This window comes from Copidosoma floridanum, unplaced genomic scaffold (genome assembly GCF_036245765.1).
Source record: "Copidosoma floridanum isolate Cflo_tuat_1 unplaced genomic scaffold, Cflo_Japanese_pri ptg000001l, whole genome shotgun sequence".
Taxonomy (NCBI): Eukaryota; Metazoa; Arthropoda; class Insecta; order Hymenoptera; family Encyrtidae; genus Copidosoma; species Copidosoma floridanum.
The window spans coordinates 12136725-12157200 of record NW_028321878.1 but is presented as its reverse complement, the minus strand read 5'-3'; the positions used below and the strand labels follow the sequence as shown (position 1 = coordinate 12157200).

The 20476-nt window shown below is 33.1% G+C and overlaps 2 protein-coding genes across 3 annotated transcripts in view; one reads left to right on the top strand and one right to left on the bottom strand.

Annotated features, from left to right (window-relative positions):
• para (sodium voltage-gated channel paralytic) overlaps positions 1-8840 on the top strand; it is a 75314-nt gene extending 66474 nt beyond the window's left edge. Inside the window, exons 27-33 of one of the 2 annotated variants that reach the window (XM_089594418.1) lie at positions 16-138; positions 2692-2814; positions 2906-3100; positions 3355-3600; positions 4358-4628; positions 6774-7078; positions 7174-8840. In XM_089594418.1, the coding sequence (XP_089450544.1) occupies positions 16-138; positions 2692-2814; positions 2906-3100; positions 3355-3600; positions 4358-4628; positions 6774-7078; positions 7174-8133 (2223 nt within the window). In that variant the 3' untranslated portion in view covers positions 8134-8840. Of the gene's footprint in view, positions 1-15; positions 139-2691; positions 2815-2905; positions 3101-3354; positions 3601-4357; positions 4814-6773; positions 7079-7173 lie in introns of those variants that run through there. The other variant, XM_089594423.1, reaches the window with a different exon arrangement.
• Positions 8841-15490: 6650 nt separating this feature from the next.
• Positions 15491-20107, bottom strand: LOC106642929 (glycosylated lysosomal membrane protein B). Its single transcript, XM_014357860.3, has 6 exons — positions 19638-20107; positions 17318-17575; positions 17025-17228; positions 16706-16936; positions 16351-16628; positions 15491-16264 (listed from the first exon to the last, which is right to left on the bottom strand). The coding sequence occupies exons 1-6, from the start codon at positions 19710-19712 to the stop codon at positions 16096-16098; spliced, it is 1215 nt and encodes a 404-aa protein (XP_014213346.2). The 5' UTR covers positions 19713-20107; the 3' UTR covers positions 15491-16095.
• Between the last annotated feature and the right edge of the window lie 369 nt (positions 20108-20476).

Here is a 20476-nt window from a genome sequence, read left to right as displayed (position 1 = left end):
TTTTGTCGCTCGCAGGTGTCTCTCATTAACTTCATAGCGTCGCTCCTTGGCGCGGGCGGAATCCAAGCCTTCAAAACAATGCGGACCCTAAGGGCCCTAAGGCCACTCAGGGCGATGTCTAGAATGCAGGGAATGCGGGTATGTAGCCCACAAGTCTCAGCCGGCCTTTTTTTAACAAATGCCACATTTATTGATACATTACAGTTACACAAAATCTTTTTTTTTTTTTACAATACATTAGAGGCATTTAGATATTTTATACTTATTAGCATATACACATGATGAAAACAACGACAGTGCACTCTTACAGACAGACATACATGCGTTTATACATAAACACGTGGACACGGATAAAGTGAATTGCTTGTTATGATCTAGTATTAATATGTTAGTCAAAATAATTTTTAGTTTATATTTTTATTGCAATGGCTTACTGTTCGTGTAAACATCACGCATAGTTACAATTTTACACAACTATGTAGTTGAGGGGATGCGAATTCGAAATAGTAGTTATTGCATTGGACACATTGTCTATGTAAAATACCTACACAGATCGGAGATATATTGAAGTAATTTATACATTTTTAAAAATTTTCGTACGACTGTCTCATCCCCTTGGAGTAAAAAAATAACAATATTTTACACGCATAACATACAATTAATTGCCAATACGTTCACTATTTTTAATATGAGCTTACTTTTTTTTAATTATCAACATAATATATACTAAAGTAAGCCTCTGGTGGAAATTTTAAAGATACAAAAATAAAACTATTTTATATATTTCACCAGAGAGTTATCACAATACTGTTTTTGTATTATATCAATATTTATTTTTAATTCCGTAGTTTATTATATTAATGCGCATATACATAGAATAGTTAAAACCACCAAACGCCATTGCATTTAGACTGCAGCAACAACTTTTTTTTTAGCATTTTTAAATAAATTAGATGACAAATGTGTATTGTCCACGACATGCCTATTTCGAAGTTAATATTCGAGAACCTGGAAACCTCTTCATGCAATAGTTTCATGAACTGTGACCTAATTACAATATGAATATTGAAGTTTGATACAGATTGTTTTTAATCACAGTTTCGTTTGAAATTTCGTACGATACAAAAATTAAAACAACTTTATCCAACTTCCTATTCTTTGAAAAATTGAATCCAATTAACATTATATGGTTGAAGGTGGAACATTTCATCAAAGTGTCATTGGTATTTCGATTTTTAACTGCCAGGTCATAATGAAGAAATACCTTGGTTCATGCAAACCGAAGAAAAAAATATCCTTGTCCATTAAATCCTCAACTAAACCGTCATTGATTATAATAAAAATCTGCACGCAAATCGAAAATATTTTTTATACTGAAATCCAATGCATTGAAGCGGCTGATGGATGATGCACAGCTTGACAACAGCAAGTAGATAATCAACTTGTCAATGTATACGTACAGTATACCTTTGATCATACACCTTGAACTTAGAGAATATATTTGGAACAAACGAGTAGTGAGCAAGAAATAATAAGCACACCAAATGCACTTGTTTCTCTTGTTTATTAGAAAATACACAGATTTACGCTTTGATATGAGGTCGCTGAGACATTGGGTTGAGAAAATATTCAAGCCATACCCATGAATACAGAATACCCCGTCAAATAGAACATCCGCAATCATAATTTTTTTTTTTTTCATTTCTGTACATACTTAATACTTCTTTGCTTGCCTAAACTATTATGTACAATCCTTTTCCATGTGCCAAAAAAAAAAAAAAAAAAAAAAAAGAAAGTTTTTATTGTTTTGCGTTTGTATGCTCAAAACTCTATAATCGAGTAATGTTTATTCGTACTTAAACTCAATTACATTTTTTAATTCATTACGTGATATACATGTGAAGTGACCATGATAAAACATTATTCGATTGTATATTTCTAGCCACGTTTATTGCTTCTATTCGTGGTGTGTCCGTCTATGCTTTTGCTTTATGTGTGAACTAGCTGTTGCATGATCGTGTACTGTGCTAATATGCTTCTCTTTTTTGTGCATTAGTTAGTCATTGTTGTGGAGAGTTTCTCACATGATCGTGGAACTTGAACGCAATCTGGATTAGTTCAAAATTTTTTATTTCCAATGCCTCTACTTTGATTTATTTTATTTCAATTTGTACTTGTAACTGAGCATTATCCCGATTACATTTAGTTCCGTGATCGCAGTGAGACATCACATTCTGTTGAATAGACACACGCTTATACAATATACTTATTTCTCCAAATTAAACATGAAAAATGCGATTGATTTTGCGAATAAATACAAGAGTTTCATTGAAACTCGTTGCATACTGAAAAATTAACTAAAAAAGCACTGAAACACGCTTCAATTACTCAGAAGAGGAAAAATTCTTTTGGTGCAATTGCGTTACAATATATTACCATACGATATAAATAAAGAAAAACTCATTTACTAATTACTTGTATTATCTTGTTGAAGAGTCTAATTAACAATTATAATTATTTACCTAAATCTTAATCACAATTGCATTACCAATGAATTCATCGCTCACAGTAATTTTAATTCACATGTGATATCGTGCTCGTACATAATTAAAACACTAGAATGAAATGACACTCGATAAAAACCGACCGATCACCACATCCTACTGAGATTATCAATTTTTTCCCACCAAGGTTGTCGTCAATGCCCTGGTCCAAGCTATTCCATCCATCTTCAATGTGCTGCTAGTGTGCCTCATATTCTGGCTTATTTTCGCGATTATGGGTGTACAATTGTTTGCTGGAAAATATTTCAAGGTAACGCCGATGAAAAATCAGATATGAAAAAAATAAATATATCTGTGATAATGAAGACGAAAAAATACTTAACAAACGAAAAACCTTCTAGTGCGTCGACGCGAACAAAACTACGCTAAGCTACGAGATAATACCAGATCGCAATGCTTGCATCGCCGAAAACTACACGTGGGAGAACTCGCCGATGAATTTCGACCACGTGGGCAAGGCTTACTTGTGCTTGTTTCAAGTGGCCACCTTCAAAGGCTGGATCCAAATCATGAACGACGCCATTGACTCGAGAGAAGTGCGTCTGACAAGTTTTACCTTTTTTCTCCCGATAACTTTTTTCAGGCCATTGCAATAGTTTTGTGATTGTACGTCACTTGCGGCTGATTAAAAAAAAAAAAAAAAAAAAAAAGAACTTGTCATCTGAACTCTTGCAAAGCTTTTAACGGAAAATAATATTTCAAACGAAAAAAAAAAACCGCCAATAGCAGTAAAGAGAAGAAAACGGATGAGCATAGTTGGAAAAAAAAAAATTTACCTTTTTTTTTGCAGATAAACAAGCAGCCGATTCGCGAAACGAACATTTACATGTACCTATATTTTGTATTTTTCATCATCTTCGGATCGTTTTTTACTCTCAATCTGTTTATCGGAGTTATCATTGACAACTTCAACGAGCAGAAGAAAAAAGCCGGCGGCTCGCTCGAGATGTTCATGACTGAGGATCAGAAAAAATACTACAACGCCATGAAAAAAATGGGCAACAAAAAGCCACTGAAGGCTATCCCCCGGCCGAGGGTACAGTATTTTTTCCTACTCTCATTAGCAGAAGCTCAAGTCATTTATTCTCGCAATTTTTAAAAACTTTACTACCTATATCGCTGTTTAACTATTGTTTATACTTGAATCGATATTTCTGCAATACTTGACATTTAAACTCATTCATCATAGCTTTTTACGAAGCCATTTTAATATTTATAAACGTAGAAGGGACCTTTTTAAAAATCATTCCATATTTGTAGCTTTGTAATCACTTTATATTCATACAACTAGTATAACTCTATAAATATCCGTTAAATAAGAAAAAGTTTAATAGCATCATAAATTAGATTTCTCTAATGTTAAAATTAAAAAAAAATTTTCATTGAATCACCTAAGTATATAATAGGTGGTACATTTCTACATGTTTTTCTTTTAGAAAACAGGTGATTTACAATAATTTACATCTTATAGAGTAGAAAATATTGTATTAAAAGCATGAAATGATTAACAAAAAAATTTTATTTTTAAATTTCTTTCACAAGTACGAAAACTATATAGAGGCGCATGACTCGAAACACTTTTGTAACTATTGTATTTTTGTGCACTGCACCTAATAGACCATTTTCTCCGTATTTTTAGTATCATTTTGTTTAGATCATATTATACCCATCATCGTATTGATAAGTAAAAGTTTCGTAGCTACATAAATGAAAAATCTAGTGCATTGAAAGCAAATTAATAAAAAATAGTAAAAACTAATTAAATCCTTAATTGGGTGTGAATCATGTTGCAGTGGCGGCCCCAGGCGATCGTGTTCGAAATAGTGACGGACAAGAAGTTCGATATGATAATCATGTTGTTCATCGGTCTGAACATGCTGACGATGACCCTAGATCATTACCAGCAGACAGAAACCTTCAGCAACGTGCTCGACTACCTGAACATGATATTCATTGTGATATTCACCAGCGAGTGTTTCTCAAAGGTCTTCGCGCTGCGCTACCACTATTTCGTGGAGCCCTGGAACCTCTTCGACTTCGTTGTCGTTATTTTATCAATATTAGGTAATATAACGTAATGGTTAATTCATTTTGTCGGAGAAGCTTCAGTGAATTATGCGTGCATTTTTTTATTACTTCGCAAAAGTAAAGGCCGCCAAGTCCTGTTTGTTTCTGGGATCATTGACCTGTTGTTTGAACATTCATGTGTTTTTCTCTTTATCATGACTTTTTCGACACACACATATTATAACAGTACACAGTGCCTTGGTCTTGACTCATGTTGTTTTTTTTTTTTTTTTAATACACACTGTATTTATGAACTTTAGTGTGTTATACATACACTCGAACGAACTGCACGTACTAGTCATATTAGAACTTAGATCTTTTTTGAGATAAATTATGAAATGCAAAATAAAAAGAAATAATAATAACCAAAACAAACAGGCGTAAGCTTCACTGGAGTTTCAGCAAGTGTTTATTATCATTACGTTATGTAGCCTTACATTGGTGTTCAGAATTAATATTAATGTTTATTATGATTTGTCCCCTCGACGTTAGTGATCCCGTGTCGTAATATGAGCCCCAAATATGCTACGAGGACTATGATTAACGAGACCTCGATGCACATGTTGTCATTATCTCTGGCAGTCAGAAAAATCCGTTACATATAGTTTAACGGAAATCGTACGTGTGTTTCTGAATGTGATGATGATTTTTTTTTTTTATTATTATTATTTATTACAGTCAATTCCACGTTTTTATGTAGGTTTAGACATTTTACACGCACACTCTTTTAAGGAATGTCTTTTGTTACCGAGGTATACAATTGTTTGGATTTAGTTTTTTAATGCTAGAAGAACTTGTTTTTTCCCACGAGTACTTACCTCAAACAAACGTTTATTTTCTTTACTGTTTATGGTAATCTAGTCCTTTAACAAAGAACATAAGATAAATAACGATCACTTTGTGTATATACATTACAAGTAGTAGTACATTTGATTGTTGAAGGACAAATTTTATTTGCATGGAATATTTTGAAAACATAAACGTAAGTCACATACATGCATATACATACGTATACAAATTCATAAACAAGTAGAAGATTCATAACTAGATTTATTCTTTATTAAATAATTTACGCACGTACGATCTGACTGCCTACGAGTAAATGCATTATCCCCAACCAAAATATGCAAAATAAATAGGAAAGTGAGTTAAGTAAGTCGAGAAGTAAGTGATCATTGATAAATCTCCATTAGGAATGGATGCATATATCAAAATTTTTCACGATACTTTTTTTCTACGAATTTTAAAAAATTACATTTCACTTATTTTATAATTAGATCTTAGTCATAGATTTTAGCATTTGAGATAATAGTCATTGATTGATGAATTTTTTACCTTTTTCTACATAGTTTATAGAAATGGATCCACTTGACAATAAAAAGAATGTGAAAATCTTTTTTACAAATTTTTTTACTATTAGATTACGTAATTACCTACTTAAAAATCATCAGCCTATAGGGCTCACATGGTTTTTATAGTAATATTTTTTTCCTCTTGATGCACGATTCCGTAACGATTTTTTCTAAATTTTTTCACACAAAACCATACATCTCGACTCTAGTATTTTTATATGAAAAGAAAAAAAAAAAAAAATTTTTTTCTACAAAACAAAAACATGATCAACAAAAAAATTTTGCATTATTTTTATAATACAAATTCTAATGCACTACATGATCTAGATTAAAGTGCATTGCAAGGCTCACATGATGCATGACGACACTCAGAAAATCTCTCGACAAGAAAAAAAAAATGAAGAAGCGAAATTTTTCGTCTCGTAAAATATTATTGAAAATATAAATATACATTCGATAAAAAAAAAAAAGATAAATTTCGCTCCGTCGCAAATATAAGCATGATAACATACCTAGATTACACTAGAAACCCCTTAACGGCTCGATCTTACTATGACAGATCCTTCCACTAAAAACCACGAATAGCCCGCAAGGGGTCACATCTATATACTCGAAACAAATTTTGCATCTTGGATTGATAAAAAAAAAAAAAAAAAAACCATACGTGCATCCTACTTTGATTTTGTCATTAGCATAATGGAAAAAAAAAACAAACAACTTGTTTAGACAACAATAACGAGCAAAGCTTTTTTTTTCTCTCTTCCGCTCCCCAATAACCATGGGTACGCAGGTCTGGTGCTGAGCGACATAATCGAAAAGTACTTCGTGTCGCCGACCTTGCTCAGGGTGGTGCGCGTCGCCAAAGTCGGCCGAGTCCTGCGTCTCGTCAAAGGCGCCAAGGGCATAAGGACCCTGCTGTTCGCCCTGGCCATGTCGTTGCCAGCCCTGTTCAACATTTGCCTGTTGCTGTTCCTCGTCATGTTCATCTTCGCCATATTCGGCATGTCCTTCTTCATGCACGTCAAGGACAAGAGCGGTCTTGACGACGTTTACAACTTCAAGACCTTCGGCCAGTCGATGATACTCCTTTTTCAAGTAAGGCATTTTTAGGTGGAAAAAAAAAAAAATTAGAAATGAATAAACGTAACAAACGTGTGAGTGTTTAATGTTGAAAAAATGATGGTGTACAGATGTCGACGTCGGCCGGCTGGGATGGAGTCCTGGACGGTATAATAAACGAGGAGGACTGCCAGGAGCCGAACAACGAGATCGGTTACCCCGGCAATTGCGGCTCGTCGACAATCGGCATAGCCTACCTGCTCTCGTACCTCGTGATAAGCTTTTTGATAGTGATAAACATGTACATCGCCGTCATCCTCGAGAATTACTCCCAAGCGACGGAGGACGTGCAGGAGGGCCTCACCGACGACGATTACGACATGTATTACGAGATTTGGCAGCAATTTGATCCCGACGGCACCCAATACATACGCTACGACCAACTGTCCGACTTCCTCGACGTCCTCGAGCCGCCTCTCCAGATACACAAGCCCAACAAGTACAAGATTGTGTCGATGGATATTCCCATATGTAAGGGGGACCTTATGTTTTGCGTGGACATCCTCGACGCTCTCACCAAGGACTTTTTCGCGCGCAAGGGCAACGCTATCGAGGAGACCGGCGAGCTCGCGGAGGTGCAAACAAGGCCGGAAGAGGTCGGCTACGAGCCGGTATCCTCGACCTTGTGGCGGCAGCGCGAGGAGTATTGCGCGAGGCTCATACAGAACGCCTGGCGCAAGCACAAGCAGCAGCGCCACGGTGGCGACAGCGACCTCGACGGCCACTGCACGGACCACAGCCACGGGACGGACGGCGACAATGGCGGCGCCGGTGCCGGCGGCACTCCTCCCAACCACAATGGCGGCGTATTATTGGGATCGCCGACTGCAACGACGGGAGATCAACAACAACAACAACAACAACAACAGCCACAAGGGGGGGAGCCGTCGTCTTCGTCGTCATTGGGCGACGGGCACGTCCTGCAGACTGCAGTGCTCGTCGAGAGCGACGGCTTCTCCACGAAAAACGGCCACAAGGTCGTCATACACAGCCGCTCGCCGAGCGTTACCTCGCGCACCGCGGATGTCTGATGAACGGAGCCGGCGGCGACGACGGACGCCGCCACCTCGCAACAACAGTACAGTAGCAGTGACGACGAGACTGATACTCCCGCTACCATCGATCCCAAATGATGATGATGATGATGATGATGACAAACATTGCCGTCATTGGTGTAGCGTCACGAGTACGAGTCGCATGTGTTGCTGTTGTTGCACCCGAGGTGATGGCGTCGATGGGATGCGATCGACGATGCAATTGTATATATATGCAGTTGTACGTATACGCGTGGGGACGATTAACGAACCTGTTGATAGTCAACACTGCGATTGTCGATACACGCATGTTGACGATGGCATCGTCGATACAATAGTTTTGCGCTTACGGTGTTGGAGTTACTATTTTTTGGGGTTGAGGGACCGATGCAGCGCGAGTGCCGAGGGAGGTGCATGCCACACGTGTGCGTATATACGAGTGAACAAAAATCAACGATCATGGGCCATTTTTTGTAATTTTACCTATGTTGTTTGTATTTCATTACATATTATTATGTATTATACTGTGTTACCTGTTTCGTGAGCCGCGTGACAAGAGGGCCTGTCGGTACGAACAGTGGGGAGGAAAGTTGGAGAGAGGAAGTTGGGGTGCTGGTGTGTGGGATGTCGCATTAGGCGTGGGTTCTTTGTTACTTATCCTTTTCTTTTTCCCTACATTGTGCTGGTCATAAATACGTATTTTAGAAAAGAGGGTTAACTTTGTTTATTAATTTTTTTTTTTTTTTTTAACATGAATTTTCAGGTTTGATAGGCTAGAGTCTCAAGATTGTATGGTTGTAATGTTTAAGAAAAAAAATTATTCCTCAAACGAGTTGCCTTTACAATTGCAAATATATTATACTGATGGATCTTGAAACAATAAAAAAAAGTGATGAATACAATGTAACAAACGAAAAACGTGATAAAAAATAATTACGTATAAGAACATCTTGAATTCATCTTAGCGGTTCAAAAATTTTTTTTTCCCTATCTTGTAGTTGAATGTTACGTTCGTTTACTTATCCGTATCGTACGAAATTTCGTTTCAATTTTAAAATGTTTTTGATCAAATTCTAAGCTGATTCGATGTAAAATTCAATAAACAAAGTTTCAAATCCAATGATCCAACGAAAGTTTCCAACGCATTTACAAACTGACGTAATTAATATAAATAGTTATAAATGTAATGAAAAAGAAAAACCTAAAAGATAACTGAAGAAGCAATTTTTTCATCTCATCGCACAAAAATGACGCGCACAAGCAAAAGCCTCTCTCTCTCTTTCTTTCTCTCTTCCTCGTGTCTAGCCGATGCCTATATACACTTGTACATCCAACTTCCGATCAAAAGGGGGAAATTTTTTAAATGACGAAATCTTTTTGATAAAAACTCAAATAGGTACACAACGATGTAAGAATAAAGAAAAGGAGAACAAATATTCACTTCACTTTGGATAGTTTAAAAAAATCGGCAAACCAAGTATTACATAGATGATAAAAAAAAATGACATAGTAAAATATACTGATATAGTATAGGTACTATTGCTTATACGTTTCTAGCTAATCTTGCTTTCTTGAAGTATAAAATAAAAATCATTTAAAGGATTCTTTCACTCCCAAGGCACAATCGCAGCATTCACACGAAAAATCGGTCGACGATCGAACTTTGAAAAAAAAAAAAAAAAAAAAAAAGTTAACAACAAACAAATAAAGAAACAAAGATCGTCGTATGTTCAAAGCAAAAATTTTTTTTTAAATCGCCGTCGTCGCTGTCGTCGTTTCGTTCACTGACCGAAACGGTGCGCATACAAATATTAAAGCGTACATACATGAAAATACACATACACACGTACACTCGAAAAGTATCAATTGAAAAAAAGGACACTATAACAAGTGATGTGAAACAAAAAAAAAAAAACAAAAAAAAAATAAGAAACAGACATGTACACACGCTCGCATACACACGAATGAGAATGGTCTAGCACCATCGGCGATCCGATCACTTCCTCTACAGATCGGTAATCGATTGGCATGGTGCTGGCTTATTTTCCCATTCAAACACACATACCCACAATAATACACAAAAATTTTCGTCCTCGCGATTCCATGTGAAATATGTTATATGACAATGTAAATGCGTATATTCATGAGAAATCGAAAAAACGCCACGAGTCGGAATATGGTGTATAATGCAATGATGTTATTAATAGGCTAGTCGACGAAACGATAACCAAGTATGAACAATGAAAAAAAAAAAAAATTATTAAATAAAGGATAACTGAATAGGATATTGTAACAAATTGTGGTAAAACGTACTCGTGTTCTACATACGAAATGGAATGATACTCGAGTTGAACGAAAAACAGATTATATAAACAACTCACCACCATAGAGGATTAAAAAAAAAAATAAATAAAAAAAAAAGATGAAACAATAAAGAAAATATAAAAATTCACTGCGTATCACCTACGAGTCATTTTTCACCACGAAAATTTCTGTACATATTATATGATAAATATAATGATTATAAGAATAATAATACAAATAAAAAAAAAATTCGATTTGCATCTTCGCTGCTTATGAATCGCACACACGTACATTTGTACAATCTAATAAACGTACTTTTTACTCGAAAGGAAATAAAATAATACCGTATGAGGTAAATGATTATAAGAAAATAATATGAAATATGTTCTATTATACAAATGCGATTCGCGCTCTGCGTAATAACTGATTTTTTTCTCTCTTTTTTTTTTTTTTTTTTTTTTTGATTTGCGAGAACGCGAGTGTTCATCGTAACGTATACGTATGTATAAGAAATTTTGAAATACATGGAATGGAGGTGGGAACGCAACGAGACACCAGTATATGTATATGCATATATATATATGTAAAAACCGTTCCCGAAACCATCTTATCACTCGTTCTCTTGAAAAAATGTGCGTGTAGCGAGATGTGACTCATAGCACGTGTAAAATAAGAGGAATAAGAAGGGATTTTCGCAAAGTTTTTTTTTTCGTGTGAGTGCGCGGTTGAGATTCGATAGCGGCAACACGAAATATAAAGAACTCATATGTAATTGAACAAATAAAAATAAAGCGAAACAAGACATTTTTTGGTGCAGACGATGCCGTGACTTACAATATTATATAGCGCGTGCGCGTGTGTGTTTGCGAGTATATAAAAATAAAATAAATAAAAGATTAAGAAGACATGTATGCGTGCGCTAGGGTGAGTATAAATGAGAGATTAAAAAAAAAAAAAATAATAATAATTAAGAAAGAACAAAAAAATATCGAGAGTTATTTGCACTTTGGAGTTTTGCAGCGAGCTATAAGTGCTTTATTTTATTATTATTGATACAAATTCACAGCAAATAAGCTTTACACTTAAACGCGTTTAAAGGAAAATTAAAAAAAAAATATATATATAAAATATTAAAAGTAAAAAAATTTTACGAGAAAAACGAATGAAGAAACAGCTGTGGATGCGTTAGAAAAAGGAGGCGATAAAAATGAGAACGATAATAGATTATATTGAATATAAATTTGTCAAAAGGGAGTGCGAGTTGTTGCATCGGTCGTCCTTTTAATGCAAAACAATAAAATTTGTGTTTTCAAGCATATAAAATATTACGTAGACAATCGGTTGTTTTAAAAACGAGTTTGTGCATAATTTAATACATAAAATTTTTGTTTACTTTGCGACACCTATTTTTTTTTGTTCACATTTAAATATGTGAGGTAGTTTATTAATTATAGAAAAAAAAAAAAAAAAAAAAAAAAAAAAAAAAAAAAAAAAACTGAAAATCTCGGTCCGCTTGCCGTCCCGCTTGTATTGAGCACCAGAATTTAACAAAGAGATTAAAATAAGAAAAATATTGATGAGAAAAAAATTTTTTTTACGCGAATTTAACAAATACCAATAAAGATAAATGAATAAACGATAGGTGAACGACAAAAATTTTGCAATTTCTAACAAGATACAAAAGCTACTCGAAATGATTAGTGACAGACGAAATGATGTTTGGTAGTGTGGAAGATTAGTGATAATAATAATAATAATTATAATATTAATAAAAATAAAAAAAGAAAAGTATCAACTGCACAAATATTTTTTTAAAGCTCGAAGTATATATACATGTACTGTATACTCATGTTATATTTACTACGCAAATATTTGTAAACGATATGAGCGCGTTTGCGCGTGATTATTAGCCCATTTTATCGTTTTTTTTTTTTTTTTACTCTTTCCTCTCTTCTATTAGCTCACTACGATTACCATACAATTTTTTACATAAAAAAAATATACGTAGATATTAATACGAAAATAATAATAATAATACTCGAATTACCGTGTCGTACACAGCTTTTACGTGTTGAAAAATCATCTCGATTGTATTAAATTTATGCATGGACTCGTTCGCGATCTAAATTAATTTGTAAAAACAAGGACGAAAGGGACACGGCTCGCCAGCCTCCGCGACCCGTCGACGGGGGAGAACCCTACCGAGGCCTAAAAAAGCGCCTTCCAGCGGTCTCATCCACACCTCTCGAATGCGTCACTTTTTCAAGCCTCTCTACTACGTCTCCTTGAAAAACACCGCAATGCATTTACTGGTACGATTCAAACAACAGCCCGATAACACGGGGTCGCGCGCGACCGAGCGAATTTACACGGTCGCCCGGTAAATTCGACACTGCCGACAGGTGCTCCCTTTCCATGGTCCGCATTAAATTGACGAGGTTGAGTTCGCTTGGAGACTCCGTCGGTCGACGCGAGCGTCCATCTCGATTTGTATGTACTTCCCCGATAATGTAACAACGTATAACCATACTCGAGCCCTTCGATCGCGGAATTTCCAAGTCGGACGATATGAGCCAACGATTGATCATTGAATCACTCGTGTGCGATAAAATCGGAGCGAGGGACGGCCGGGCAACAATTTTCGTCGCGCGCTCTTCCGAAGAATCGAAGATCTTTTTTGTGAAAAACATGCTGTCTCTCAAACAAGCTTAAGAAAAACTCAAATTTTCAGTGCGAAATCGAGCGATGGATGAGTTGAGGAAAAAAAAAGAAAAAAATTTAAAAAAATTTTAAAAAATAAATAAACTGCGGGCTTTCTAGACGAATAATTAATTATAAAAAAAAAAAAGAAAAAAAAAAGAAAAATCTCTCCGAAGACTCTCGAAATAGTTATTTTAAATCGTGCAAACAAAACAAAATTACCGTACCTAGAAGGCTATTGTAAAGTGTGAAGCTAAATCAGCAGAGAAAATACTTTAACGATATGAACATTAATAGTAAGCCACAAAAAAAAAATTAACTAAACGAAAATATTACAAAAAAATAAAAATAAAAAAACAAGAGCCTGTCGGCCAGTATAATGAACACGCAACTGCCATGGGTCGTAGATAGATGAGCTAAGAATCCAATTTTAAGCAAACCAACATAAACAAAAAAAAATCAAGCTAGCTGTCGAGGCGTTATTTAAAGGAAAAATATTAAAGAATAAACAAAGCCATGAATTGTCTGGTGTCGCAAAATAGAGAAAGGCCAAGATCATTCGAGAACAAAGCAGCCACAGTGACAAAGATGGGAAAGAAGTGGTTAATTGAATGCAAAAAAATATTTACATGTTTCGATTTTATGTTTTATGAAGTTATGAAAAAAAAAATCATGCATCGATTATTTTTGAAAAAAATGAGTTCGTAACGCGATTACGACTAAACAAATATTTTTCTATTGTTTAAAGTCTTTTGTTTGAATTCTTAAAAAAAAAACAAAAAAAAGAAAAAAAAATTATGGAGAACTATGCTTCAAAAGTATTTGGCTTAACAAAAGTGACGTCCAGCGAATGAAAGTTAATAAATACAATGTGTGTGAGCATTGACTATCCAACTTTTGTCAAATGCTGACAAAAAAAATGTATTGCATAAAAGAAGATGCACGTAAGTCACAAGAGGAGTATCAGTGTAAAATGTGTTTTAAAAATCGCGTGCGTAAAGTTATTGTCAAAAGTAAACTTCCCCCAACAAAATTGGCGCTCGCATTTTTAAAGCAAATTTTGCATTTGCCCCACGAAATGCTGCCTTTTTATCGTTGAACGTCCAAAATTGTTTCGTATTGCGGATTCACGATGAAAAATTAGATATGCAAAATTTAAAGTATTTAACTTAAAAAAAGATGAAAGGCAACTAACAATTATTTGCACAATATTACAACTTATTATGTTTCTTTATTGTTAAATTTATCTCTGGAAAATTTTAGGAACGAGAGTATACGGAAGAGCGTGAGGTAAGGAACGACAATTTTTTTTAATGTTGAACCAAAACGTAAACGAAAAAAAAAAAATTATAGCAAGTGAGATACACCAGTGTAATTTAAAAAATAGTATAAGATACGAGACGCGAATGGATTCGTATGGCGATGTAATGTATTATTTTGTTTTAGTTGAGAGAGCGCAGTTCAGTGGGCTTGCGACTATATGGTATATTAAAAAAAAAAAAATAAATAAATAACAATAATACCAAGGCGACTCGAAAAACGAAGAAAAAAGAAAATATAAAAAAATGATTCTAGCAATGAATTTATATATTCGGTCGACGAGGGATAATTGAAAATAAAACAAAAACTACGAGAGAGATTGATTTGTTACTTATATTAGTTAATGAAGAAAAAAAAACAACAAAAAACGACCCTTATATTGATTATTGTAATTATAAAATAAATAATTATTATCGTAATAGTTAAAAATTAACAAGTTGTTACCGCTTTGTTATACACGATATTATTAATATACTAAGATTATAATACATGAAAAATCTAAATGCGAATGTATCTCGTTAATTAGTCCCCTTTAAATATTTACTTTCCTTCCTTACCCAAGCACAATTTTTTCCAGAATTCTTTATTTTAATTTATAAAATAATAAAGAATAATGCTTCTGTATTTTATGTTTATTTTTTTTTATTTTTTTTTTTTTTTATACAAACGTAGTACTGTTTCTTTTCTATTAAACATAATAATAATTCCTATTCTTGGAAATCTTTTTACAGATACTTAAAAATATTTTCAACAATACCAATATTATGGCGAAATTTTTTAAGTTAAGAACCATTGTTTTAAAATATAAAAATTTTTTTAAAGTTTCAGATCAGTTTTGTTAATATTATTTTTTCTGCAATACTCCCAGAAAACTAACAAATTTCGTAATTAATTAACTAAGAATCAAATTTTAATATAATTTTTAACTATATCTTCTATTGATTAAACATTATTCTTAAAGGTTGAGTCATTTTATAAAATAATTTTAATTGGTTTTGAAATAAAAAGGATTCATAGTGAAATTTCAAAATTACATTCTAGTCGTCACTTTAATTGATACTCGTAAAAATTAAAATTTGATTAATTGTACAAGATATATTTGTGGAAATCCAATTTCACACGAATTTGTTTTAATAAAAAAATGTATAACAATCATTATTTTATACACATAGGAACGAGTTCTTCAATAAAAATTTATCACCACACAAGCACTTGCTTAACTATAAATGCAGTGCTTATATTTTTCAGTGTGCTATTAAAAAAATATATAAAATTTAAATCGTTTTATACTAGATTAACATGCAACTTTCAAAACACACTAGTATATTTATAGCAAAGGACACTGTCGGTAATTGCTTGAGTGTTATAGCCTACAAAATAATATTTGAAACTGTTCTATCGCATCAATCAAAAATCAAAACAATACAACATATCCACAGAAATTTCTCAAATAAATATTAACCATTTGTAGTATAATTGTTATGTAAAAATTTAAAAATAACTCAATCTTATACACTAAATTTCTTAGATTTTCGATGCAACAGAGAACAATCAGTTTATTTTATAAAACTAACGTTTCAATGATAATAGTTAAAGTTAATTAACAGAAATAAAATGGCAACTTTCGACCTTTTTTTATTCTATGATCAGTTCATTATCACGTCGTCTTCGTGAGCGCATAATCTTATAAACTCCTGTAGTTAAAAAAACCAATACAGGTATACCAATGCCAATGGCAATGATGAGCATCACAACAAATGAGAATCTTTCATCTGGTGGGGCTCCATATCCAGCAACAAAGGTCCTTGGGGAAAAAAAAAATTAAAATTAACATTTTATTGATTATTTCCAATAGTATCATAAATTCATGACTATTGCAATATGGCTTACATTGTGGCATAATTAGATGCCTTGTAAAAGCCATCTCCTTTTTCTCCGATCGAAATATTTACTCTTTGGACAAGGTTATCCAACATTTTGTCCTCTCCATAGTATAAGTACAAGAAATTGTCACGATTAAAGAACTCATTAACACTAGCATTTTTAACAGGGTAAGAGACAGTGCTGGTTGACTTGACAGTTTCCCGGTTAGAATTTTTGTAGGAAACTGGCCTCCATTGCAAGTATCCGGATTTGTCGTGAGCTCCTGACGTAATCAACTCAACGATCTTTGGAAAAGAAATTTTTTTTTTAAATTTATTATCATACTACAGGTCAATAAACTATAGTTAATTTCGTATAATACCTCAAATATACCGGGTGTGAATTCATCATCTAATTTCCACTTTCCATTGGCAAGTAACGTGCAGTTTAAATCGTTCTCACTTACGAATAATAATTCAAACGCAAATCTACTACTAGTAAAGTTTGCTTTTGTATCCAAATGATCAATGGTTACATCCATTTGTGTGGCATTTTCAGAATGCAACATTTTAGGTGTAACGTAGGAATGATTTAAGGTGCTGAACCCTTGCAACTGTGCATGTGTTGGAATTGAAAATGCAAGATTATCACATTTTCATGTGTACTTGTGTCAAACAAGGATATGCTCAAGGTTGACTTACCAAGAATTCAATAGTTCCATTTCTCGTTTCATTTGTATTTAGATCTTTGTAATCACTAGCTTGGATATAAAACTCAACAAAACTGTCATGGTGAGTCAAATTTTTGTGATGCCATTGGAAATTCTGGAAGTTCACTTCAACTACATTTGAATCGAGTATTTCGTCCATTCTGCCATCATCATGAATATCGTTAAATTCGAGTAACTGAAATAATAATATTTTTATTAAGTAACAAGTATTAAAATTAATCATGATTTTTACAGATAACGTTACATGAAAAATCGAACAATTACCCTTTCAATGACAATCCCAAATGTGTACATGGGCTTCTCAGTAAATTTCACTGCGTGTGGTAATCTAGATATGTATTTATTCCAATCAACAACCAATTTTGCAGTTGTCGATGTGACAGCGATAAATATAGTTGGGTTTCTTGTGAAATCCCAGATGTAGTGCAATGTGTCATTCGATCCTGTTGCTCTGACATGCCCAAGTTTTACTTTTGAATTTTTACAAAGATCTTTACAGCCTTCGTTAAAGGTATAATCAAGCTGTAAGTAATATAAATATGTGTATACATTTATTAACCATTTTATAATGCATCGTGAATGCAAAGGTATTCATGACTAGTTAAAGTCGTAAAAATAAGTGCTCGTGAAGATTGTAATGATGATCATGAAATATTATTCGATTAAAAAGTATGAGTTATAGTTGAAAATATTAGTATCTCAAAATAATAATAATAATTGAACAAAGATATTTTTTTAATTTCTAAAGTGACGATAAATAAATTATTTTTTCACGCAGTCATAGACAGGTCATTTTAAACTTTTTGAATATCTTAGTAATTAATTCTATAATGTATACTATACCTAAGAAACTGTTTTAAGGTCGTCTCGACTTGTCAGTTTTTCTAACTTAACAGTTACATTTAGATGATAAGTCTAAGTTTTCCTACATTGATGCCTTGGCATCAAAGCTAGCTTAGTTTTGTGCTAAGTATTATCTGCAGAAATTTCAAATTAAAAAAAAAATATTTCTTAAGTACTAGGTACCACTCCTTATTCTTTTAATTATAAAATTTAATTTTAATATCTGAAACAACTCTCCGCTCTTATAAATGATACAGCAACGTTGCTCTTAGAATGAAAATATTTGAAATAACTGCTTATTTAACCGAAAATCTAGACAGCTCTTTTCTTCTTTTATCTAAATATCGATACGCCAATGAATTTGTTAAAAACTCAAATATTTAAACTGTAAATAGCTTTACAACAACATTTGAGTTAAGCAATAATAAAAGTTTTTAGTTTGCTCGATACTATACCATAAAAAATTTAAAAAAATTAAAAACACTCAAAGAAGTAAAAGTGCCAAAATTTTATCACCATGCTTATTTTACAAGCGCTTCTCTCAAAACATGAAGACACATATAAACTGATAATACAGAATATATTGTCTAAAAGTAAAAATTGGTACTATCAAAATCTATCAAAAAAATGCTCTAGCATCTAGCAGGACGAGAGTTTATTCAAAATATTAGCTCTAAAATTAATTACATTATAGATAATTTTCTCACCCAACAATCCCAAGTACAGAAAAAAATTTCCTAAATTTTTTTACACAACAAGATTTGGACCGTGATAAACTTGGATACTAGTAGATAAGAATACGCTGAATTGACAATGAGATACTGGCAACTCCCCTACGAAATACTTATTTTTGCAATTAATTATTGATTGGTATTTTTGCAGTAAACTATAATGTTAAACAGTTACAGAAAATTATTTTTTTTAATTTTATTAAAAATTAAGTACTAATGAAAGTCTAGTCCAACTAATTTGCATTGTATCACTTAATTAAAATTAAAAATAAATATTTATTTTATAAATGCCATGTATAAAATCGTGTAAAATAGTTTTTCAACTCGTTCGAAATTATTTGAATTTTTGTTAATTTTCTTTTTGTCATAAAAATTCAAATCTTAATATATCTTAACTTATTAAAAAAAATTTTTTTTACTGTCATCCATTATTGGCCGCCCCTACACCATAACGTTGGCATCGGAAATAGTTCAAGATCTTTGTCTTCGAAAATTTAGATAGCGCTAGCATCGCACCCTACAATCTTGAACGCATAACTATAGAAACATACTTCGATATACATATATATTTTAACTTTTAACCTACATAATCTAAAATGAGAATGAATAGCAATTTATAATGTCATGTTGTTGTTATTGTTATTGCAGATCTTGCAGAAAAAAAATAAATTGCGTGAGATCATTATTTCGAGATAAATTATTAAAATTCATTCGTATATAATATTTGTCTTGTCAGTAAAAGACAACTTTTAAGATTTTGCGTGTCAGTCAGATATTGAATTCTCTCGTTTTTTCTTATTATATTTATTAATGCACAAAATTTTCCATTGTTCACAATATTCGAACGTATTATCATAGTCACCTGTCAAAGTAATGGTGACGCTAGTGACCCGTTCGTTTCTAAATAACAAAGGAAAACAAAGAGAAAAGAAGGAAAAGATAAAGGCCACGCTCGCAAGGCCACTCATTGATAATAACGTGTATCAATAACATGAAAAACATATACTCACTGTCCTGTGTAGGCAATTCGATCCTCCAATCAGCACCAGCAACAACATCAAAACTACACTTTTGAACCTTGCCATCTCGCCAAACTAATAAATTATCAACTAAAAATTTTCATCAGTTAAATGCCCCAGTTAGTGTGTTAATATGGTATTGTCTCCTTCTCCTCGAATAGTGATACATCTGACAGGAGAAAATCACCCAGCAGTAAAATATGTCAGCTACGCTGACTAAACCTCACGAGTCAGTAGTTTACTACAGTAGACACCCCTTCTCTGAGCACAACACAATGAAAAGGAAATCTTGTGCTCGTTAAATATGCTGTTGGTGAGTTGAGAAATATGTAACTCGAATGATATTTGTGCTTTTAGAATGAACGATGTCGACCAAGTAAGGAAGAAAAATAAAAGTGATAAGTACACTGATCGGGGTTACGCACTTTGTGTTGCTCTTGTTGATTTGTTGCACATACCTATGTAATGAGAAATGAGTAGGGAAGTGGAAAATTGTAAGTATAAATATACACCCGTATATATTATTATACACCAATCGCCAATGGAATGTGAACTATGGTGGGGGTTAATTGAATAGAGTTTTTCTTTCTCATATTTTTTTCTTTCTTTATTTTCCCATGTACATAGATATGTACGAGTACCTACGTTAACTCTAACGGTAATATATTGCATGTTTAAAAAAAAAAAATTTTTTTATTTTTTATTATTGTATTATTCTTAAAAAGGGTCGATTAAAAATATTTTAACTTTTATTCAAATTTATAGCATCATAAATAAACAAAATATTGGTATCATTATTTTACCGATCACTGACAAACCAGATGTACTGC

Excerpts from the sequence above, each read along its gene's own strand:
- LOC106642929 (XM_014357860.3), bottom strand. The coding sequence starts at position 19,712 with ATGGCAAGGTTCAAAAGTGTAGTTTTGATGTTGTTGCTGGTGCTGATT. Across the intron at positions 16,937-17,024 it reads ATGGAACTATTGAATTCTTG|TTGCAAGGGTTCAGCACCTT; the intron begins GTAAGTCAACCT and ends ACACATGCACAG. Across the intron at positions 16,629-16,705 it reads TCACACCCGGTATATTTGAG|ATCGTTGAGTTGATTACGTC; the intron begins GTATTATACGAA and ends TCTTTTCCAAAG.